Here is a 25,132-nt window from a genome sequence, read left to right on the forward strand (position 1 = left end):
GTACAGTTAAATTGATAAAAAAAAGTGATAGTAAAGAATTATGTTGCTAGAAAGATTTCTATTTTGAATAAATGCTGTTCTTATTAACTTTTATTCATCAACGAATCCTCAAAAAAAGTATCCCAGGTTCCAAAAAATGTTTAAGCAGCACAACGGTTTCCAACATTGATAATAACTGAACATTAAATCAGCATATTAGAATGATTTCTGAAGGATCATGTGACACTGAAGACTGGAATAATGATGTTTCATTTATTCAGCTTTGAATCACAGATATTTTAAAGTATATTAAAATAGAAAACCATTATTTTAAATTGTAATAATATTTCACAATATTAGTGTTTTGTAGTTTTGATCAAATAAATGAAGGCTTTGATGAGCATAAGAGATTTCTTTCAAAAAACATTAAAAATGGTAATGTTTCCAAACTTTACACACACACACACTTTTTTTATTGTTTTCCTCTGCCTTAATTAGTTTCAGAGGATCCCAGATATACCCAGTAGAACAAATGAGGTCTATGCCAGCCTACATTTAAGAAGAGTATAGGGAGTGATAAAGAAATATAAATAAAATAAATGAGAAAACAAAAGGAACGTTTATTCTCTGATAGGCTGTAGCTGTGTTGCTCTGGCCTTCTCCAATCACTCATTAATTATCCACATCTAGTCTGCTGACTGCTCACTTCAGCCCAAACCTTGAGTCTGCTCTAATGCCTGCGGTTTTGGTCGCCAAACACATCTATTAAAGACCCAGAGATTTGTTGGTATTGCTTATACTACATGGCCTATACTGAATGTGAACACCAGTGTTAATGTCGAACAAAGGGTTTTTAAATTTCATCAACATTAACAAAAAATGTTTGTCACACTGTGAATACATTTTTTTTTTTTTTTACAACTCACTAAACCACTTATTATAATGTCATTTTTGGTCTTCACAACCAGGACTGTTTTCAAAAGTTGATTTTGTTAAAGGGACACTTCACCCATTTGCATTAAGCTTTGTATTGTTAGAAACCCAGTCATATATTATAATAAACGTGGATTTTTCATTAATTTTTCCCTGAGATGGGAGAAATAAGGATTTAAGTGTTTTACTTCCTGCTTATTATGACGTAAAAATCATCATTTTGCGTCATAATAAGCAGGAAGTCACATTTCATTGAAAAGTGTAGAGACTACAAACACTAGCTCCTCATTATTCCAGGGGGAGGGACCCGCGCACGCTACAGGCCTATTACAGATCAGTGGGTGGGACTTCACTTTCTGAAACTAAAAGCAATATCCTCCATCTTGTTTGGAAGCTAAGCTAACAGGCACTGTGGAGCAAGCTGTGAAGATATGACAATAGCGGAGGGTAACGTTACTCAATATGATGTAGAAGAAGAGGATTTCGGAAGTCTGATGCTCGAATCAGGTGTTTGTGGCTACCTTTACAAGCCGCATAGCGAAGAGCAGCCGAGGCAGAAGACCTGCCTGTCGCGGACGAGAAGCCCAGACTGGCTCGAGCTGGGGGCGGACTGGTGGCGCCGGTGATCTCACTATGCAACTACGAACCGCTACGAACACAGAGATAGAGTCCGTCTGCTGCAAAGAATTTAAACGATGCCAATTTCTCCTGGACGAAATCTCTGAATCAGACGAGGACACGGACGTTTGTGTTGTGAACCATCCTAGTTTCGCACCGCATCTGACTGAACATCCCGGTAACGTAACCATGCAATAATTCACCACTTCGAAAGAAATACAAATGAGGAGTAATTCATTAATGAGTTCGCCAACTAACTAACGTTAGACATTTTGTGTGAAATGAATTTCAAGCTCCGGTGGTAGCTAGCCTTATGGACGGATGAGTGATTCATATGCTGTTCTGGATTAGTGGGAGTGGCTTGCGCAGCTGTGCATTGTGGGAGTTACTTTCTTTCTTTCCTCGGTCAAGAAGGCACCAAATTCAAAATTTATTTTACATTTCGACTACATATATGACCCACTTTCAATAAAGATCAATGTTCCCATGGGTGAAATGCTCCTTTAAATGTTGATACATTTTTAACTATTTCCCAGCTAGTGTTGGTTTTTTTTAAGTTGCCATCCACAGCGATTTTTATCATTTTCACAAATCTTTCATGGCCCCCAGAATATTTTGCAATATATCAAAAGAAAGAACAGAGCCTCTGAAAAACAGAGAAAAACAAAACAAAAAAAGTTTTATTCTAGCTTCATTAATTATTTCATCATTAACACCTGAATGTGGGTAAGTTTATTAAAAAGCAACATTTTGGACAAAAAGCTGAGAAAATTGTGTTGTCAAAGACTACAACGTGCATAAAGCTTCAATCGCTTGTTTCTGCTGCTTCTTCGCCTGTGTTTGATCTATTACGAACTCTTTCAGAAGATGCATTGCACCCTCAGTCAATTTCAGTCAATAGCAGGGAAAGAGTTAAATTTATACATACAATTTCAATATTTGGTTTATGCAATTTCAAATTCATACTGGTGTAGAACTAATTAGAACAGCTAATTCGCAAGTTTGGTTATTCCATAAACTCATATTACTAACAGATGCATAAAGACAAATATAGTCATGCAATCTCATTCCATAAACATATAAAGTAGAATGAGGTGCACCAAAGCAAAGTCCATAAAAAATATGGTTTTAAGGACTCTGGCGTGGAAAAACTTGACTGGCTTGCAAAAACCCCAAACCTGAACCCCTATTGAAGACATTTGAGAGGAATCAAATCCCTGCAACCCGAGGAGCGGATGCTGTCAGGAAGGATTAACTCCTCATTAACACCAGTGGTTTTGAAATTAAATTTTCAACAAGCACATACAGGTGTGGAGTTTGCTGTCCACACATTTTTGGCTACGTAATGTACCTTTCTCAGGCGTCTTTCCAAGAAAATGCTAAATGAAATATGTGTTAAAAATTCCTGTTATTCTATTCTGTTTCAGGGACTGCCAAAAGAGAACAGTGAAATTCACAGGCACAACTACTGAAAAAATGCTTACGATCAGTAAACAGAAACGAGCATGAAAATCCCCATCCTGCCAGTACCTACACTCCCAAAAGCGAATAAATCACATATGCATCCAGACGTTCGAGCTCTCTCCCGCTAACTGCGCAAAAACGAAGGAAATGCCTGAGGTATGCTCAGAATCTTCAAGTGTTTCGGATTCTCGGAGAGGAGGGGAAAGCCCACTCCAGCGCGCACATCTTTAATCATTTAAGGAAAGCAACCAAAAATGCACTTAGGCTGAATCCATTTTTGATGGGCCTCTCTAATAGATGGGCGTCCTTGAGGTTCAAAGGGAACCCTGGACGCGCCTCTTAATTAGACAAGCTGCCATTCCGTCCTGTTTCCCCTCATCCTCCTAATTAGATCTTTAACAACAAACAAATGAAGACCTTTTACAGGCGTGTGCAGCATGACCCGCCTCGTCCCCGCCAAAGGGTGGGGGTTCAGAGACGTCCTTTTTGTCTAACACTCCCCGGCCCCGGCGTGTGCAACAATGGCTGAGTCCTGCCGCAATCTGCATAAATATTCCGCCTAATTTCCGTGGAGCGGGAACGGCGGGACGCAAAATACGACATTACCGCACATACAACAAACACACCTGGTTTCTTTGTTAGCAGTGACATAGAAAATTAGACCTGAAAAGCTGTTCGTTTTAATGCTGTGGCAGGAAAGGTCTTATCTAATAACGGCCTGCAGAAATTATATTTATTATCCAGGTAGATCACGTCCAATGACAGTGCTATCTGAAGCAGAAACACGGAATAAAACGCAGTTAAAAACTGCCCATTTACTGTCTATAGAGAAAGCCATCTGGCGGAATAGGGCTGCTTGATTACCTTCGCCGGATAATTCTCTCTCTGAGCGCATGCAAATGATTCACTTTGACCAAGTGGAAGTGAAAAAAAAAAAAAAAAAAAAGTGGAGCTAAATTAAACACTGCCTTTTTTAAACATCAAAAGTTGCCACAATAATGGCTCCTCTGTGATGTTCCATGGTATTGTACGCTGCCAATCAGACAGAGAATAGCACTCGGAATGTTTTATGCCTCTGTGAATAACTCCGGGATGAACGAGGACGCAGGGTGTGAGTTTTGTGTGTTCTTCCATTAATAGGCACTGTGAACACTTTCCTTTAACTGCAGCCCCACAGTTAAACTACACAGAAAGCTTAATATCTTCTCTTCTGCTTCCACAAAAAAATATACCGAACTGTGTTGTGTACCACGGGCCTCTCCCCTTCACTCAAAGAGAAATCTAATTACTCTATAATGGCAGGTTTGGGGGGAGTGTGTGCATCGTTGACAGGTGATAGATGTTTAAACTCACTTCCCCCGACTTGATGAATAGTGGTATAGAAATGTGAAGCGCTCGTTCACGGTGGGTGTACGACAGCACCTCGTCTATTCATCATTTCGCCTCTACGAGCCGCACGGAGGCCCGCAAACACACTCTGAGGTCGTGTCTGAACAGCTGGGAGTAGGTCATCCAGATGTGCCTTTGTCTGGGCAACATCTGTACTGAGCCCAGACCCCCCAGCAAGGGGAGGGACGGGGGGGCTGACATGGGAGCGAGCTCAGAATGGATGCACTCTGGAAGGTTGTCAACCGCACCATTACGAAGCCCATCTGGGTGCTTCAGAGCTGTTGCTGAGATGAAAGCACTGGTTGCTTTTTACCCCCCCCCACCCCCCCCACCACTGCAGCTTTGTGTTGTTATACATAATATCTGTCAGAGCAGCATCAAGAAACAGATACATAAATACATGAATACGTAAATAAGAGGCCCTTTTATCAGCTGTTTAATGAACAGAGAGTGGTAATTTGTCACTGCTAAAGGCACCAACACAGCACTGGATAGTCTTTTTTCTAGTCGCATTAAAGTGAAGGCCGCATCGAGTGACAGCCAGTGCAAGATTAAGACACGAGCAAGATAATGAGTGGTCAAAATGATGCTCGAGTTAAAAATAATATTTAACAGCTGCTTTGTTAATATTTAACAAAGCTTTTATTAATTATACGATCTGTTTAACACTAACAATGAGGGAGTCATAAGTAAGGAATAAAAGTTTGACAGCAATAAAAGGTAAGGTGGCTCATTTCTGGTAAAACACATGCCGCTCAGTTCGTATCAGACTGAGACTTTCTGTCCTGAATTACTCCTTATTTGTCAAAATGGACATTAACTGTGAACGCTAGCCCTACAGGATGGTATTACTGTGCCTCAGGCAGTCATCTTTCCTTGTACACGAACATCTACTTGGCTAACATTGTTTTTTGGACAAATCATGCATAGGCCTGCTTGTATTTATCTGTAAGGATATGGTGAATGTGAAGTGCTAAAGCTCTAGATAGGCATAAGATACATTTCTGTTTGAAATGTTATTCACAGAAAAGCTGAAATCTGTCAACATCTTACGTCATCATATACAGTAAAATCAAGTATCATAAAAAATACGCCAACACAAATCAAAACAAAATGACACCAATATCCAAAACAAAAAAAGAAAGCAAAAATATAAACAGATTGCAAACAAAAAACAATGAAAAGCAAAACAAAAAAAGCAAAGCAAATAAAAAGCAAAGCAAAAATATAAATAGCAAAAAAAAAAAAAGCAACAAAATGCAAAACAAAACAAAATCTAAAAAGCAACAAAATACAAAAAAATAATAATCAAAACAAACTACAAAAAAATGTCCAAAACACTAAACAAAAAGCAAAATTGACAGCAAAATAAAAAGCAAGCAAAAAAAAAAAAAAAAAAAAAAAAGCAACAGTTCAGCTTCTACCTGTTTGTTTTTGTCTGCTAACCCATTGCTTTCTGCTTGAGAGCAAGTCAAATCAACATCTTATTTAACTAATTGACCCCTAACTTCCACATCAGACCACCTCCATTGAGGACTCTTGGGTCAAAACAAACGATTCAAGGACATTCTTGAGATGAGCTCTGTGTTTCACGGAGACACTGAAATTCTGTTCGTCCAGCAGAAAAGTCTTAGTAAAACTAAAATGTGTTTGCAATGCAATTTAACATTGTTGCTCCGCTACTGAAGAAGCTAAAAAAAAAAAAAAACTCAACGTGGATCAGGCTCAGCGCAGTCAGTACGGCTCACACCTGACCTGTCAGCAGTCTATTACCACAATTAGCCTGCTGATGTTAGCGAAATACTGCCATTTACAGAGTCTTTTCATGGGGGGACGATGGAAAAGCTGACATTTCGCAATGTGACTTTCAAACACTTCTTTAAAAAAAGCTCAAGGACTGTGGCCTGCCTTGGAAATAGCATTTCACACAATCATCTACTCCAGGCAGAAATGTCAGTCGCAGAGAGGGAATCCGTACACTCGAACAAAAACACAGACTGCTGTTCTATAAAAAGCACTGACCCTGCAATTCCATACTCAGAGACATTACGTTTTATCTCTCGGTCTCTCAATCTCTCTCCACTCGAATAAAGCCGGTAGCACTCTTCCTCTCAAACAAATCCTCTACTAGGTGTCAATAAACTTGTCAAATGTGCCTCCAAATTAGCTTTCGAAATTTCCGAACATCCACAATTAGCTACCTCATTTCCACCTATGTCATTTTTAAAGAATTACAAGTGCCCTTCGCCGCCTCCACAGACAATCACTCTCCATTCAGAGATGGTCTTTTCTAGTCGTATATTTGAGTAATTATCATTACAACATGTCCCTTCTAGCTAGAGAAGGCATCGCATAATTCGTCTGCAGATAATGTTTCAACGTTAAGCCTTGAAAATAATGAAAAACCCAGTTTTGCGACTAGCGCTCACACCCCTGAGCATAGGGCTGGACATAGGTAGAGCTGTGGGAAAGCGGACAGCTAACCGCAAGATGGTGAAAACATACATCTATCTTCATCAGGAGCGTGACAGACAAGTATGAAGTGCGTTTCATATTTGCAGCACGGGCGGCTGGCACCGTAGAGAGGCTGGCCTAGATTGCACCTGTGGACACCACAGTGAGCGAGGCAGACACAGCTGTAGTCCAGGGCCTGTCTGTCAGGATACCACAGCTAATGGAGAGTGACACAGGTTTTCTGTGGCTCCCGCTTCTCTAACTCACACGCGAGTGCACACTTTCACCTCGCTGAAGAAAGAAGAACAGATGGAGGGAGGGGAAAAGGATGGAGAAACCAGAAAGAAGTTGGAGGGACAAGTCTCGCCCCAGGGAGCCCGGTGGCCCTTTGTCCCCGGCCCAGGTGAGCCGAGGTGCTGAGGTTGTCAGGTCTCCAGTTCTAGGATGTGCTTTTGCGAGATGTGCAGTGTCAGATAACTTCTGAGAGTCATCTCTCTGCATGTGCCAAAGAGCTGAGAGGAAGTGGGGCGGCGCTGCCAGAATGTCATTCGATAAACACCCGGTTCACTCTGACACATGCTGCAGGAGGTCTCAATAAGTCAGATGTTGTTTTACACGCCTCCTCTGACAAGTATCTTCAAGCCGAAGGAGTGTAAATGAGAAAAAGTACTTGCGATCCACAACACTAAATGTAAAAAGCAGAAGATCCAAAGAGAAGAGACGTAATGCATTCTTTCCAAACACAAGCTAACAGACATGTACTCAAATCTAGATCTACGGTTTCTATCAGGACCACTAGAGAGGCATGCAGTCAACTAACAGACACGTATAGGTCCAAGAAAATGAAGCAGAGAGAAATGGCAAAGATTGAGGAAAAAATTAAGCGAGAACAAAAAATAATACTTGAGGTGGGCGGAATAAAGAATGAAATATTGATGAGTGTTAAAGGATTAGTTCATCCAAAACGACAATTCTTCGTCATTTACTCACCCTCAAGCTGTTCCCAGACTGTTAATGGGGACTGGAGCGTTTAAGCTTTAAAAAGGGATGGAAAAGCACCATAAAAGTATCAAAAAAGTGGACTGTGAATGAATCATTCTGTGAAATGGATCAACTGATTCATTGGAGGTTCAAAAACAAGATTTGTTCACAAAAACCAGGGTTACTGGTTATATATATAAAATATAAAAATATATATATTTTTTTATAATTTATGTTAAATTGAAACAAAGCTGAATTAAAATAAAATAGAAATATTAGATGAAAAAACAAACTAAAGGAAAATTAGAAATGTTGGCTTCGCAACATAAATACATTTTAGTTTAAGAATGTTGTTATACAGTACATCATTGACGACAAGCCTAGTGCAATGGTTTATGGCATTAAAATGGAATAAAAAAAAATAAAAAAATAAAACTAAAACTGAAAAAAATAATAAAAATTATAAAGATGATAAAAGAACATAACAAAATTAACTAAATATTAAACTAAAATGAAAATCTAAATATTATAAAAAAATATATATATATTGCACAAAACTCACATTTCTACTGATCTCAGTACCTCTAATGAATGCACCAAGGGCTGATGTCAAGATTTTCAGTAAGTCGAAACTGAAATTTCAGTCTATGTTTTACATATGCATCACTTTTAAGTACATTTAAGTACATACACATACATTGTAATGGAAAAGAGTGAATTTCTCCTTTTTTATTCATCTGAAAAAAAGAGTCAGATTTTAAATAACATGAGGGTGAGTAAATAACAGAGTCTATTTTTCTGAACTATCCCTTTAAGCACTGCAGGTTGCACTATGCAAATATGGAATGAAAATAATACTAAAACTCAAGATAGAGATATACATAAATAAGAGGACACAGGATGAAGGAGAAAGAACAAGGGAGAGGGGGACGTACAGGAGCAGGGACAAACCTTCCACTGGAGTGTGACCAGAGAAGAGTGTGTAGAGAGGAAGTCAACTGGTGCAGTCTTTGACTTACACACACTGGCTTTCAAGCAGGACCAAACCAAACAAGAGAGAAACAACAGAAACACGACCATCGGCCCGGCGTCCTACTATACACCAGCACATCAACACGGTTGGTTTGTGGGTGTTTGAAAATGAAACGTTGAAATGCCACTTTCAAGTACTAGATGAAATCTGGGGTGCGGATACATGCTATTTCAGCAGTATGTACTGGCCTTAACAAACATGCTGTAATATCTTTAAGTAAATGAATGGTATGTAAATTTAACTATCATAATCAGTTTAAAACGCTAAACCAATCTGAAAAGAAGCTTGTAATGAACATGTTCCAAGACTCTGAAATAATATCTGCTGATCAGTCCTTACTAACTGAAGCGTAATGCTCTATCGCTACTAAGTGATGAACTGTTTCATAGGCCATACTGACACAGAGAGGTCAGGACGGCTCGGTCTATAAATAATGAATCCCATTCAAATCACACACACCGTTTAGCCTAGCTAAAGTATGTGTCTCATTTATTTTATTACCTCACTGCCAACCAATAATCATGAGATAGAAGCTGCTCTGGATGACTCAAGATCAGGGGTTCTCAATCTTCTTCGTTCAAAAGTTTGAGGTCAAGATGTTTTTTGATAGAAATATACATTTTTTCAGCATTAAATTGAATTGTATTAAATTGATCAAAAGTGACAGAAATCTTTTGTAACATTATAAATGTCTTTACTATTTCAAATAAATGCTGTGCTTTGAAATTTCTTCACATCAAAGTATACCAATCCTTTTTTTTATATCAGTTTCAACATTGATAATGAGAAATGTTGGTAACACTTTACAATAAGGTTTACAGATTTGGCAAACGCTCCAGTGCGTATTTGTGTTCGCTCTTTGGAGAATGTCAAATGTTTCTATTTACAACGTGATTTTGCAGCGGTAAGCAATATCCAATCACAGACTTTTTTTTTGATCACTTGAAGGCAACGGCCAATCAGGGGTGTTTAATTTAGTCAGAATCCACAGAGTCGCAAAACCTCTCATTAACAAAGTGCAGACACGATGTAAGTAAAAGATTCATAGTGCAGTGCAGACAGCTTCATTGATTAGAACGGAAGTTTGTGAGATTGCAGTGAACTAACATGAGTGACAGTTTTTTAATGATTATAAAGGGAGCGGTCTTTGCATGCTTTCTAGACTATATCATTAATTTAGAATTTGAATTAAAGTTTTGTTTTTCATGCTGCTAACATGGCAACTACCACATATAAATGCAGGATTCAGTCTCGAAATTGCTATGGATGACAGTGATAACCATAGCATGGGACAAAAGTATGGCATGTCAAAATAGATACGCATTAAGGAAAGTAAATGCTTACTAATAAATTAACAGAAAAAAAAAAAAATGTGTATCAATATTTTAAAAAATTCTATTCTAATCATTTGTAAAAGTAATGACTTGTAAATAATCTTAAATGTCTCACTGCACATTGCTATTCTTGTTATGGTGGAGCCATTTCTTACTCATTACATCTGCACTCTCACTAACTTTAGAAGCAGTGATTTGATTCTGGAACCGGGTCTGTCTAGGTTGAGAAGAGAACTGTAATATTGCATCAAGCAGGTGGAGGAAGAGCAACAGCTCTTGGATGATTGACGGAGATTATGCAGCGATGAAGATGATCTGCAAGGGCCGCCTGCAACATCACCATTTTGCCAGAGAACTACGCACAATAAAGTGCGACAGCTCGTCTGTCAGAGCGGAGCCTCTGACTTTCACCGTACCCTTGCCGGCAGGTTTGCGCAGGAGTTAACTGACTGACAGTCGGCACGCAAACACATCTCATCCTCCGCCTAGCAGCAAATGTATGCACAGCAGGGGTGTATAAATTGTGCTGCGCAATGGAGATCAGTTGGGTAATAGATGATGAGGTTCTCGGAAAAGGTCATCCTTAAATGTCAGTGCTCTGTCTCAATGGCTTTCTCACTTCTGTCACAACGCAACCATAGAGCGACTCCATCAGTCACAAAAGAGTGCAACTGTGCCATCAGCTGAAGACGCTAGCCACGGGGGGTGGGAGGGTGGTAAAATAACTACACTGGCCTAATAAACTTGGTCCAGTGGGCCACGTCCTTACCTAATCACATTCCTCTCCAAAACACACAGTATAACCCAAGCTTTCAATGTTCAAATGAAAATTAAGCTCACTGGGTCTGAATTTCACAATGCGAGCCTCGTGTATGACTTCTTCGACTCATTTAAAAGTCTGTAGACGCCATCAGCTGAGAGTTATTTCTCATGTAGCTCTCGTTTTAAACTCAGAGCTCGCTCCAAACAAGCCTGGTATAATTCACACACATTAAACAGCAACGAGATGCAGAGAGCTATGTTTTTTCAGGCTAAGTTGGTTTCTTTAGCCGAGTGCTAATCAGAATCAAACTCGTCTGATTGGGTGGAGAGGCATGACTGATTGGCTCACGCTCTGTCGACTGCACTCCTTCAAACCATGCGCTGAGCCACTTTTACGCCTGTCTGCCAATTACACCGGGGTGGATAGCTGTCTGCCGGAGAGCAGGTGTCAATGGAGCAAACTCGAGTATGTGCACGAGTCAAAATATGCAGTAAACGCATGCGCATCAGCAAAAAGGTGTGTACACACTATGTCAGTGCACTGTAAAATAATCTTTCAATAACTTTTATTTTGGCAGATAACCTCAGTTTTAAAGGTTGAATTAATTATCAAATGCAGAAAATGCGCAAAAAATGTAAAGTCAATTTTTACTGCATTTAGTATAAGCAACTTAACTAGAATATTAAACTTACACTGTCAAATTTGGTGGTGAGGCTGCAACTAGCAGACTTCTGAGCATGCTCAGTTTGAACACTGATGATGCACTTGAATAATATATACAGTACACTTCAGGACTTAATTATATATATAATCAAATCCGTGGTCACAGTTTTGCAATTCAGTTTAGAAACCATACTCACAGATTCTTAAATTGTTCCCTCGGTTTATCAAATTGTGCCCAAGGATTAATGAACTGTACCCACGAATTTCCAACTTGTGCGCTCAGATTTATAAACCGTACTTTCAGTTGTTCAATCTGTACCAACAAATTCATAATCCATGCCCACGCTTTCACAATCCTTTCCTACAGTTTTGCAAACTGTACTCACGGATTTGTGGTCCATCCCTCATTTTAGAAATCTGCTTCAACTATGGCTCACCTATCGATTAAATTGACTGCTAATGTAGTAATGTAGTAAAATAATAATAATAATAATAATAATTCATGATTTTTCCTGGGTCAAAAATGGTCTTTGGTGGTGGTGGATGAACACGGTCATTCACACACACAGCAAGTACTCTACCCATGTGAACTACGAGCCCAGTACTGACAATAAATCCAAAATACATGCAAAGAAACAGTTTATAATAATAACTTATCATATTTATTCATGAAATAAAAATAATCACAGTCAGGACACGTTTTAAAACAAAGTACTTAGAACTGTTTTATATATTAAAATCTGTACATTTAAATGTAAAAAAGATTAATGATTTCAAAAATGAACAACAAAGTAACACATTACATAAGAAAAAGTGCCAGGTCTATTATTTAGCATTTGACAGAGAATCAGATTGTTTTGTTCCGTCCACTGCTACGGTTGTCTATCGGATTCAATCGCGTATTTAAATATGGTTGTCAATGCAGAAACTTTGCAATGTGTAGTTATCCGTCCCCGCAATAGCCAAGAATTTAAGCATGCAGTTCAGACAGCTGTATTCACTTTAATAATACACAATACCACGATATACAAAAAGATTAATTAACAGAAGAGTTAACGAATCGGGAGCTTGTTCTGTTCTTGTGTCGGTAGACTACAGATTCCTAAAATGAGGGACGGAAAACAAATCTTTGCAAAACTATAGGAACGGATTAAAAAAGCATGGGCACGGATTTAGAATTTTGGGGTATGGATTGAAAAAATGAAAATACGGTTTACAAATGTTATTCATTTTTAATTTATTTTTTAAGGTTTATTAATCCGTCGGCATAATTTGTTAAACTGAGGGAACAATTCAAAATTTTGTAAGTACGGTTTATAAACTGAGGGTAAAAATTGCAAAACTATGACCACGGATTAGTGGGATTTGTTTTTTTTTCTCCTACAGGTGACTTGCTAGGCTCTGTAGTTTTTGGTCAAAGCATGGGGACTTAACTTAATGCTCAGCTTAAGGTAAAATACTAGCTTATTGAATTTGGATCCACAAGTAAAAACCATTATTATTTTTGAGTTTTGACTACTTACATTATGTTTGAACAACTCTAATTAAGTTGGTACAAAAAAATAAGTTGAATATACTCAAAGTCAAGCTGGTCGCCTAAAGTTTGAGTTTTCTGAGTTTCGGATTTTTTACAGTGCCGTATGTGTGTAAATAAACTTGCCACCTGCTATGGAATCACTTTCTGATGGCCAATTAGCCAAGGCCATCATTTCCCATTGTGCTAAAGGCCAAACGTCAGTGAGAAGGCCGAGGGCTGTTCCTCCCTGCTGTTTATTTATTTAAGTATCCTTGCATCTTACAGACAAAGTCAGATTGATAGATTAAGCTATCCAGCCTCCGGATCAATAGTCACAGAGGAACGAAGAAGCGACTGGGAACTGTTTAATGTGCACACACTGTGTTTTCTAGTCAAAGCCGAACAAAATTTGTCCGAATGACGGAAGAAGGCATTAACGACCAAGAGCACCAATGATTAAATGTGAAAACCCGACAAACCATGAGAAATGAAAAGGCTCCCACGTGTAAGTCTGTTTGTAATGGTGTTTTGTGTGTGTGTGGGGGGGGTGGAAGGGGGGTTAGCGAAACAAATACAGCAGCTACGGTAAAGTACAAATGGCAGCGAGAGCAGAAGCCGGCCCCTGTGCCCTGATCTGTTACCAGTTTCACCGACCATAATCCTGACATTAACTAAATTAAGAAAACGGGGGGAATAAACGGTCTCGGACCAATGGGTAGTGGGCCAACTTCTGCCAGCGCCATAAATCACATCTACAACAGGAAAGGAGGGGAAGAAAGCAGGAGCCTTGAGTCCTGTCCTTTCCTTCTAACTAAAGACTGTGTGTATTTGTGAGTGTATATGTGTGTGAGAGAGAGGACAGAGGCGGCTAGAGTTAAGAGCAGCATGAAGAGAGCAGCAGTCACACAGATCTACGGCCAGAGCGTTTACCTGGCCCTGTGCTCTGAGGGTATGCTGCGTAGCCGCCTCTTCCACGGGCCCCCCTACCTGAGCCACGCGCTGCCGCCACTGCTGCCGCCGCCGCTACGGGACCGTACGCTGTTGCCGGGAAGCCTGTGCGAGGGGTGGGGGTGGGGAGAGGATGGGGTTGAGGAAAGAGGATAGGGGATAGTGGAGGAGAAGGCAGAGGGATTGAGAGTACAAAAAGAAGGAAACAGGACAGAAAATGAGGAGGATTGATGAAATTAAAGGCGAGGAACAGGGTGGAAAAGGGGAGTAGAGAAGGAATGAGAGGAATAGAGAGTAAACAAAGATGGAAAATGGTGTAAAATGAGTAATAGTGAAAGAGTAAGAGGAGAGTGGATAGTGGAGGAGAAGGGAATGAGAGTACAAAAAGAAGGAAAGAGGACAGGAAATGAGGAAATTATAGGTGAGGAACAGGGTGGGAAAAGGGAGTCGTGAGGGAATGAGAGGAATAGAGTAAAAAGGAGGGAATAGGGTGTAAAATGAGGAATAGTGAAAGAATAAGAGAAGAGTGGAGAGGAAACAGGGTGGAAAAAGGGAAACGTAAAGGAATAAGAGGAGAGGGGATTAAAAATGAGGAGAAAAATAGGGAACAGTGAGGGAAGAGAGGAAAAAGAAACAAGAAAAAAGGATGTAAAAGGAGAGTTGAGAATAAAAATAGGGAACAGGGTGGAAAATGGGCATTAGTGAAGGAATGAAGGAAAGGAGAGAAGGAGAGAAGGAAAGGAAAGGAAAAACATGGAACAGGGTGAACAAAGTGTAAGGAGAAGATAGAGTGGTAAACAGGAGTAGGTAAGGAACAAGAGGACAGCAGAAGAGGGAAGAGAAGAAACAGGGAGGAAAATGAGGAGTAGTGAAGGGAGGAGAGGGCAAAAAAAGGAGAGGGAAAATGAGAGGAGAGGATAAATTAGAAAAAAAAGCAGGATCAAGCTACCTCACAACATTACTGACTCATAAAGTTGCTGCAGTGTCGGTGCAGGTTCTGCAGGCTGCTGTAATACACCGTTTACAGTGGCCGTCTTCCAAATGCGGAGGAGACTGCAGTGGCCCTAATGCACTCTGAGTATTTCTGCATGGGTGACCACGCTGCTCCTTTGCTTATCTGTTTGGAGCACACAGCAGGAGGGCCACGGCCGAGCATCAGACTTTAGGATATGCTACTGAGCTTGTGCGGTCAAGTTACTGTGATAAACTAATTAGATTTCGGTTTTGATACACATTTAAAAGGACTAGAATGCTTTAATGGTGGAAATATAACACTGCAGTACACCGTTATTCAACAACCTAACATTAGCCTGAAGAAAACAACTCACTTTAGACTGAAAAAACAACAATAGTGAAAATGAATCCTTTTATTTGTTGGAATAAATTCAATGTGGGACTGTAAGCTAAATATGTCAGATTATATTAACATCCTGTTGATATGTTTTGACATCAGTGGCATATGAAATGTCTAGTCAGTAACACTTTTATGCACTCAAAATGTATTAAATGGTCTTGCTTAAGGTAAAGTGTAAAAAAAAAAAAAAAATCATACAAAATTACATTAATTTTTATAAAAATATGTGACTGATGAAAATGAAGAGTATTTTTATGCACAAAAAATATATATATTTTTTTACATTGCCGTATAATTTACATTGGCCTAATTTCATAACATTTAGTCATTAAGGTTTGTTTTGTTGTTGTTAGCATCACAACACACACAAGACATTCATTCATCAAGCAAATGAGAATTTTCTACTCATGCAGCTTTATCTTCCATAACACCTCGTACAAATCACAAATTCACAGTCTTTAAAGAGCTGAAAAGAGACACGAGACCAGGGGCGAGTCAGAAACCACAGCTCGACTTCCATAAAGGCAGAGAGGAATGAAATCCGGCAAGAGCCAAAAAGATGATCCAGCGCAACACTATAGGGTTAACTCCAACCATGACCGGCATCTGCAGCACAAAGGCGATATGGAAATGGCTCCACGCTCCCAACACTTTGTAGTCCACTTAAGTCACTTATCTCTGTGCTGCCGCTTATGTTTGGGCGGGAGAACGAGGGAGCGAGACAGAGACGGAGAGTCGTAAAGCCGAGCAGGCGAATCGTCCTCCGGTTTATGCCTTGAAACTCAATCAATCAGGAGGATAATTTGGTCTCCAGGCAGTGTGAACTGATGCTACAGCCACACCGGGCCCCTGGTGCTGCACGGGCACCGTGATTTGTGAGCAGGGCTGGATCTGGATGAAAGAGTCTCCATATCCTTCCCGGTTTAGTGGCTCTTTATGGTGTTATTACGAGATTAGGCATCAGGGATTAATTGCTCGCTTCCAAGTGCCCTTTAATTCACTTTAAGTGTGTTACACAGGGGAAAGTAACAGGTACTGTATGGCATGGCAGCAAGGGAGAGGACGTGATGCATGTGTGAAAGTAAACCGACTAGGTGAATGCACTACAAAGTCCAAGTTTCATGTCTACAAGACATTGGCTTGATGGTTGTATGCATGACTACCTTCCACTGACAACAATAGCTCTGTTCCAAAGCCTAGAGAGCTGCCTCTTTGCCTAAATAGCAAGCTGCCTTCTGAGGCAGCATTCTAATCATCATGGAAACTCATAAGTGACTGTTTTGGAAAGGGGATCAATCCTGGGATGTGTTTGCGTTCACACAGAAGGCACTTTAGCAAATCTATGGCAATTTTTTTGGATCAATGCTCTGTGTGAAAGGGCTACAATAGAGTCTGATGTTAGCATGTTGCTAAGCTAAGGTCACGAATACCAGGTAAAATAACTTTAATTACCCAACACTATTTTTTTATCAGTATTGAAATAAGTTATTCCTTAGAATTTGAGAAAAAGAGGTAGTTCACCCAAAACTGAAAATGATATCTTACGATATCATACAGCTTTGGAATGACGACAATTTTTTGGTAAACTGTTCCTTTAAGGCTCATATTGCCTTAAGCAAGCAGCTCACTTGGTCTTTGAACTGAGCAAATGAGCACTGTGGCACTATTGTACATGGCGGTAACATGTCTTGTCTTCTGTATTTGTGTGTGCTTGGAAAAGAGAGCTAGAACGTGAGAGCATGAGTGTATGCCCACGTGTGCGTGTCAAAGAGACAGAGAACCACTCAGCTTGCTCAAATCTGCAGTGTTCAAACATCATAATTAAATATTATCATTTTAGTGAACAATGAAGGACATCCACTCAAACGCTTCGTCAAAGTCATTATTATAATATAAATATAATTATAGAGCAGCTCTCTAATTAAAACACACATCTTTGGCTGCAGCGGTCCGTTCATGATTGAAAGCCAATAGACAATAAGTGGGTGACACTGGCAGATGGTTGGGTTCACATAGAAGGATGGATGGTAATTAGCCCTGTCTCTTACGGGTTCCCTCCTATTCTTCAGCACAGACGCCCTCCAAACCCTCATATTAGTGGCCTTAATAACCTTTCATGTGCTGCTAATGCCTAATCAAATAGGAGTCTTTAGGACAAGATTAGCTGTAAAACTGAACAATGGGGCCGAGTGCTTAACATCCAGATAAATTAAAGTAAAGCCTATATAGTAGCTAGTGTTAAATATTTCAGCCAACAATTAAATTTCTAGCGCCTGTCGATTGATGATTCTTATTCAAATGAAACAGTTGCTTCCAGTTAAGAGCATCACCGTCGACTTTGACAATGTGTTTTCACAGCATTTCTGAAAGAAAATGCGGAAACCCTGAATATGCTGCATGTATGAGACAACCAGACCTTAAAAAAGCAAACAGATTAAGACAGATGTGTATGTGTGAAAACATATCACTTATACACAGCGTTGGGGGTAACATGGTAGAATTGATGCACATTAATTTACTTATGTTGTCCACAGCCAACAACACTGCTTCAAAACAGAACAAAAAATAAATGCATTACTATATATAACGTTTTATATACAGGAGGGACTCAATAAATAAAAAATAAAAAATTACATCTCTACAAAGGCAGCAGGAAACAAACATCTTAACATGTCGCTAAACTAACACAATACTCTAACAATACATTTTAATCTAATTATTTCTGATCAATACTTTTCAGGTAATAATGATTGAGTTACTAAAAGTGAATTACTTTTAGTATATAAACTTAATAGTTTGCCCTAAACTAATTTTCTCACCCTCATATTGTTTGGACCCCACTGACTTTGAAAACACCTTCTTTTTATGTTCCACACAAGACAGCAAGTCATACTGGTTTAGAATGACATGAGTAAATTATGAGAGAAGTGATTCATTTTTTAGGTGAACTACCCGTAAGCATGAAGTTAATTCCGCAACATCACACTGAGAGTATTCTGCATCATCATCTGAGAGGCTGCATTTCACGTACTGTAAATATTAGTTTTAGTCCCACTTATCAGTCTCTTCAGAAAAGAACCGGCTCTTGACATGAGTAAAACATCTCTCAGACAACATGCACCCTGCTGTGTCCCGTCAATACCGGCGTTAATTGCGGAGCTGCTGAACTCTATTTTTGATTTTATTTTTCCTGAGCGGGTACCTCTCCACCCCATAATCATTTGTTTGATGTCAATATTATATGCGGATGCCTGTGTGCTAGAGATCTAGAAAGTTCTGGAAACAAATGACCTACTCAGAAAGCGCAAATTAAGAAAGTTAATTCACACATCTCGTCAGTGCTTTGTTCCTGAAGAGGGTCGGCGGGGCGAGAGAGGGGGACGTGGGGTGGAGGGGTGAGTGTTATCCCCTAGGAACAACTTGGCAGAATCAAATCAATTTCATGGCCTCTCTATTACTGAGGACATAACGCCAATATTTAGCTTTCCACTTTTACCCATTTTTCCAGCCTGTTTGCTCTGTCAGTGGCCGTGCTCGGCTGGGCCGGATTGGCCTGGAGTAGGGACAAGGACACATCTGTTCCACCCTGGAGCCCTGAAGGAGATGCCGTCCTCACTCGTCCCCTCTCTCTCTCTCTCTCTTCCACGCTATTTCCTCCTGCTGCCCCCACACTTCTTTTTCTCTGCACCCTGAAGTCTTCTCTCATACATTTTATGAATCTGCAATTTTTATTTTACGATCGCTAATGCCTGTTTGTTCTTGCCAGCAGTCCTCTGGAGACATTCCAGTTTGGACCGCGCACCGTTTGTTTTCTTTGCTGAATCTGTGAGTCATAGACATTAAATAATTAGACATGGTCGATCATGATTTTAAGTCATAATGGCCATTAAATGAGATTAGCGGGGCTGCTAACATTAAACAGAAATGGCAATACATCTGATGAATTTGATATTGAATGCATCAGAACATCATTTAAACCACTAATGAAACTGAATCAAAGAACAGGAACAGTGCCCTTGCTTTTGAACCACACTCAAAAAGCACTATTAGTTGACATAGGCATTATAAAAGACATTCAAGAAAGAAATGAATTGCGCAAAAAAATGCGAGTGCTAAAAAGGAGGATAAAAGAAAAGAGCAATCTCGCCAACCATCTTTTCAAACGAGAGGTGAGTCATACTTCTCTAGTAGAAGCCCTTGACTTGAATTACTTTCAAAAGGGCCTTTCTGCAGAGCTTTCAAAGACTGCCGGGAGCTTGGGCAATGAGGCTTCCAAATGCACAAGCCTGAGTGGCGTTCGCCAGCAGAGAACTCCTCCGTATTACGCCCTCCTGCTCACATTTACCACTAATGAGGGTGCTGACGGCGAAGGAGACACGAGATATGTCGCCGCTCCGGAGTGTACGGCTTCGGGAATTACAGGTGTGAGAATCGTGGGTCAACGCTGACTGTAGGGGTTCAGTTGCTTGTGGCGGAAAGGTGTGAATTCAGCAGTGATTATTTAGATGAGGTGAGCGTTTACCACATTCAATTACGGTTACAGAACAATTACACTCGTGTCATCCAGGACCATAAACAAATGATGATTTGAACACCATAAATGTTATCGACATGAATGATACCTTAAATCGCGTACTATGTTTACGCTTTGTGTGTACATATTGTTTTTGTGGGGTTTTTTTTCACACGGTGAAGAATAGAATAAGGTAAAAAATATATACCATTGACTAATAATGAAAGTGCGGCAGATCTACATCAAGGGACAAAAATATAATACTAGGCAGAATATTCACCCAGAATGTTCTAGCAACCAACACAGCAAACACCCAGAACAGCCTAAAAAACTATAGGCGAACCAATGAGATCTGTTCTAGCGCGTCAGACAAGCACATTCAAGCTTCCGTGTTTAAAGGGATAGTTCACTTTGAAATTAATTTTTGATATGTTTTAGCTTACCTCAAGGGCATCCAAGATGTAGGTGTCTTTGTTTCCGCAGTAGTTTCAATTTTGATATTTTTAGGTCAAACCGTTCTTGTCTGTCAGTCATATAATGCAGGTCTATGGTCACTGTCTCAAAACACAAGCACAGAGTCCAAATTAAAACAATTCCCCACGTCCAAATGAAACAATTCCCCATCATAAGTACACATTGATGGCCTAAGACACGAAACGAGCGGTTTGTGTGAGAAAACGAACAGTATTTATATCGTTGTTATCTCTTGAAAACAGCACACGTCCAAATGATCTGACGGCGCGGGCGGGTATAGATATATACATAGATGTCACCTTGGCTACGGTTTCGTTCCAATGAACTGCAGTAGCGAAGGCGACATCTAGTGTATACATCTATACCCGCCAGCGGGCGGGTATAGATATATACACTAGATGTCGCTTGGCTACGGTTTCGTTCCAATGAACTGCAGTAGCCAAGGCGACATCTATGTTTATATCTATACCCGCCCGCGCCGTCAGATCATTTGGACGTGTGCTGTTTTCAAGAGATAACAACGATATAAATACTGTTCGTTTTCTCACACAAACCGCTCGTTTCGTGTCTTAGGCCATCAATGTGTACTTATGATGGGGAATTGTTTTAATTTGGACTCTGTGCTTGTGTTTTGAGACAGTGACCATCGACATGCATTATATGACTGACAGACAAGAACGGTTTGACCTAAAAATATCAAAATTGAAACTACTGCGGAAACAAAGACACCTACATCTTGGATGCCCTTGAGGTAAGCTAAAACATATCAAAAATTAATTTCAAAGTGAACTATCCCTTTAACAAATCAGATATGCACTTTTGTAACGAAATACTGAAAAGTAAGTTATTTACTGTTTTTTTTTGTTTTTTTTTAAACCATCTGAGAGATCATAACACATTGCTATGAGTTCGTCTTGTTTTGGACTTGACTGACAGATTGGCATTCTGGCACTGCAAAGCTTCATGCTTTCTAAAATGAAATCCATTTTTTTCTTTTTGTTGCAATTATTCTGCTTATTGTACATATAATATAAAATAAGTTTATACCAGTCCAGTAGTCCCATATTCATAATTGTGACCACACAGTCGGTTTACAATGTCTACCATTGTAACACATGTTTAATTCTACCAATATATAGAGAGTATCTTATTAGAATTATATACTATATGTACAGTATAATTACTGTAGTAATAGTTTGGAATTACTTCGTAGTGATAGATGTCCCTTTTTTTCATTTGAGCCCCTGAGCACCCTCTGCATATCCCTGTATACATTGGATTGATTTTAATAACTTTAATGTTCTTGAAGTGTGAACCATGCACTAGTAAAATACAAGTATTGGATCGAGACTCGCGGTATTGGCAGATACTCAATATTCAATGACTCGGATCAGATCAGGGACACAAACAACTTGAGCGGGAGTCGGGACATCCCTATAAAAAAAACGTATACTCAGAACACCCTGGCAACTATCTAAAACACCCTCGCAACCACCCAAAACACCATCTGACAACCACACAGAAAACTCTTAAAACACCTAAAATATTTTAGCAATCTCTACAAACCACATAAAAATCCTGCAATTCTTAGTAACCACCTAGAACACCGTAGAAAGGAGGGCTGTGCGATTAATCAAATTTTAGTTTTTGGCTTACAACGATAACGGAAAAACAATACTCAATATAAAAATGATTATAGAATAATCTATAGATAAATCTATAGATATAGATAAAAATGAATGCTTCACGCCAGCATTCAGTTCCTTTACAGTGGTGCGCTTTTGCTCCTTCATAAAAGGCCAAACTTAATGTACAAATCAGTCAAATCATGTAATACTGACGTTCATACAGTGCATTCTATTGCTGGACTGTGTGCGAGATCCGAGAGGAACGGAACACATACAACCAAAGTATACTTTGAGCTTTGGGTACATGCCTACACGGACGAATAAAAAAAATATTAAATTCAACATACCGTGTTTGGAGAATACTCACGTAAACAGTTGCTTATGTCTTAATTGAATGTGTATCAGTATATTGAACCCATGCATTAGGTCTTGAAGTGACAGCAGCCTAATAAACCAGCTGATGTCTGTGTAAAGTCATTTCACTTGGCGGCCATCTTTGAAACGGGCAAATATTTCAGCCACGCAAGAGCAGCTCCGATCTCTTTGAATGGGTTCTCCAAAGCTCTTCACCAAGCTTACAAATAAATTTCATATTTGAAAACAATGAAATCTGACAACAACTGTCTCATAAATGTGGTTTCTTATGTCAAAATAGCGTCAAAAAGATAATTAGTTAATTTCAGGCTCGAGCAGCCTAAGCGCATGTCTCAGAGCATTGACTGTTTCTATAGCAACTAGAGCTATATAATGACTTTTCCAATCAGGGATTGGCTCTTATATTCAAAAGGCGGGACTTATTCCGCCATATTGCACTTTCTCCCATTAATAGTAATATGAGTGCATCGTCTTATTATGTCTTTGTCACTAATGTTAATCAAACAACAAAAGAAAACAAGAGAATCACTCACTGTTCTTGACTGAATGACTTATGTAGCTTTAATAAGAATCAAAGCAAGTTTAATTCATACAGTAAAGACTGTATATTTTACATTTGATTATTCAATTTCTGTAGAAGGCGTAAGCTATTAACTGAATACTGATTTAGACTTGCATGAAAAACATAAATCCCTGTTTATTTCATTTGTATCTTTGTCCTATTGTTTGTAATGAGCTTTTTAACTAAATTACTTTTGGTCATATCGCCCACACATAATCGTGTAAAATATTCATGATTATAATATTGACCTAAATAACCATGATTGTATTTTTTGTCATAATCGAGCCGTCCTAATAGAAAGCACAAAAACACACAGAAGACCCTAGCAACCACCTAGCAACCACATAGAACACCTAAATCCACAGTGAGTATAATAAAACATAATACAAATCAATAAAAAACTACATAATATAGGAGAAAGTAAGTTTACAAGAATTATGATTACCTTTATATCCACTCTGAAAAGTGTGAGAATGTACTATGGTCCACTCATGATCAGAGGTTAAATAAACAAGCAATGTTTTCATTGATCTGAGAAGCACATTAAGGGGAAAAAACACCGGAATATATGAACGGCCACAGGGAGCATCACATACAAGCTGTGAAGCTGTGTCTGACTAATAGTGCATCTTATAGAGCAATTTCTGAAGGCAGAAGGCATGACCAGATTTTTCTAGTACATCCATCATCTCAGGCCTGTATAAAATAGGCCAGGAGGGCTTTCTGAATATCATCACAAAACAGCCACATGGCTGGGTACTATACATTACAAAAGATGTGACATTAGCAAAGGATGTATAGCAAAAGCTAAGTGTATTTAAACCTTACAAGCTAGGCTAGTTATTATACATTTGCATACAACAGTCATTTCACCTGGTTTACATATGCTTAAACTCTGAGTGGGAAAATGGTGGATGGAGGGGTTGGAGGAAGACGTATGTAACTGTACCCAGGGGAAGAAGCTGTGCAAGGGGAGGCAGTTCAGAGAAGACGCCACTTTACACGAGCCAATAAAACCTACAACCACTCAAAAAGAGAGACATTTTTTTCAAAGCGGTAATGAGCAGCAAAGAAAAATACATACCAGTTCTGGTGCACAGAACAAATAAAGTAAAATAATAGCCTGACACCGCTGCATACATATTACTGATAAAGCTTTAGCTAAGAAAATGCAAGTCAATGCCTAAGAATACAACAGGGAATGCAAAGGGCTAAGTCACCGCTTCTGAATGTCATATTGATAAATGTCCAGTGATGTAACCAGCTCATTAGTTAAATACAGAAATGTGTAATGCCATGTGCTCGGCAAACAGGATCTTAATTCAGGATCTAAAGTTCAACTCCAATCGAGAAAGGAAGATCAAAAGGGTGAACAATGCAAGAGCTGTGAACTTTGTCACTCTGCTGAAGATCACGGCATCAGGGATTTGAAAGATCCGGATCTGGTCGGCCTGCTAATGTCAGAACCTGCCTAGACATCAGTGAGACCTCATACGGCTAGAGCAAACCAGTCCACCTCCCCCGCGGCTTCCTGGCCCCCTGGATTCAGGTCCAATCACTGCCATCAGCATGAGCACATATAATGAGACTGAGGCACAGGGACAGGTCTCCTCCACTGGCCGCCTCCTTGATGAGGGCAATTACTGGCCAGACAAATACTATATCTCTGGAAGAGGGGCATAGGGATTATTCCAGGGGGGGAAGGCAAAGTCACCCACTCATCAGGCCAGATTCTTTAAGAAGCTTATCTGAGGGCACTGGACTTCTCATTGATGACCATGTGAGAGGGGGCAGATCTGTGGTTAGTACGAGAGACAGAAATGGCTAATGCTAATCTAATTGTATAGTAGTGCATCTATCCATACATCTTCTAGGCTGTGCTGCAAATAATTCACATTTCTTTAGGGATATAGTGCTTGTAAGGCAGCATAGGTGAAGTGCTAAAGTTCTGCAAAAATTATCTGGCCAGAGGAATGGGAGACAGTGAGAAGTGGCCCCAGCTGTCAGAAAGTGGCTATTAGCTGAAGCTGGCAGGCCAGGAAAAGCATCATCACTGACAATTATTTTATTTTAAGTACTGACTTAAGTCAGTGGGATACTATCAAACTTTAATCTTAATTTTTTTTTAAGATATAAAGTTTTTAAAAATGT

The 25,132-nt window shown here is 39.6% G+C and overlaps 1 protein-coding gene across 27 annotated transcripts in view; it reads right to left on the reverse strand.

The window, feature by feature from the left end:
* msi2b (musashi RNA-binding protein 2b) overlaps positions 1-25,132 on the reverse strand; it is a 265,052-nt gene that overhangs the window by 16,435 nt on the left and 223,485 nt on the right. For 9 of the 27 annotated variants that reach the window (XR_014628589.1, XR_014628590.1, XR_014628591.1 and 6 more), the window contains exon 11: positions 14,115-14,180. The exons of 9 other annotated variants lie outside the window; for them this stretch is intronic. Coding sequence is in view for 13 of the 18 variants with exons in the window: in XM_084418190.1 (XP_084274316.1) it covers positions 14,115-14,180 (66 nt within the window). In the remaining 5 variants the exon portion in view is untranslated. Of the gene's footprint in view, positions 1-14,057; positions 14,181-25,132 lie in introns of all 27 variants that reach the window. 9 more of the 27 variants (XR_014628592.1, XR_014628593.1, XM_084418185.1 and 6 more) reach the window with 1 other exon arrangement.

Source organism: Rutilus rutilus, assembly GCF_951802725.1.
Source record: "Rutilus rutilus genome assembly, chromosome: 9".
Taxonomy (NCBI): Eukaryota; Metazoa; Chordata; class Actinopteri; order Cypriniformes; family Leuciscidae; genus Rutilus; species Rutilus rutilus.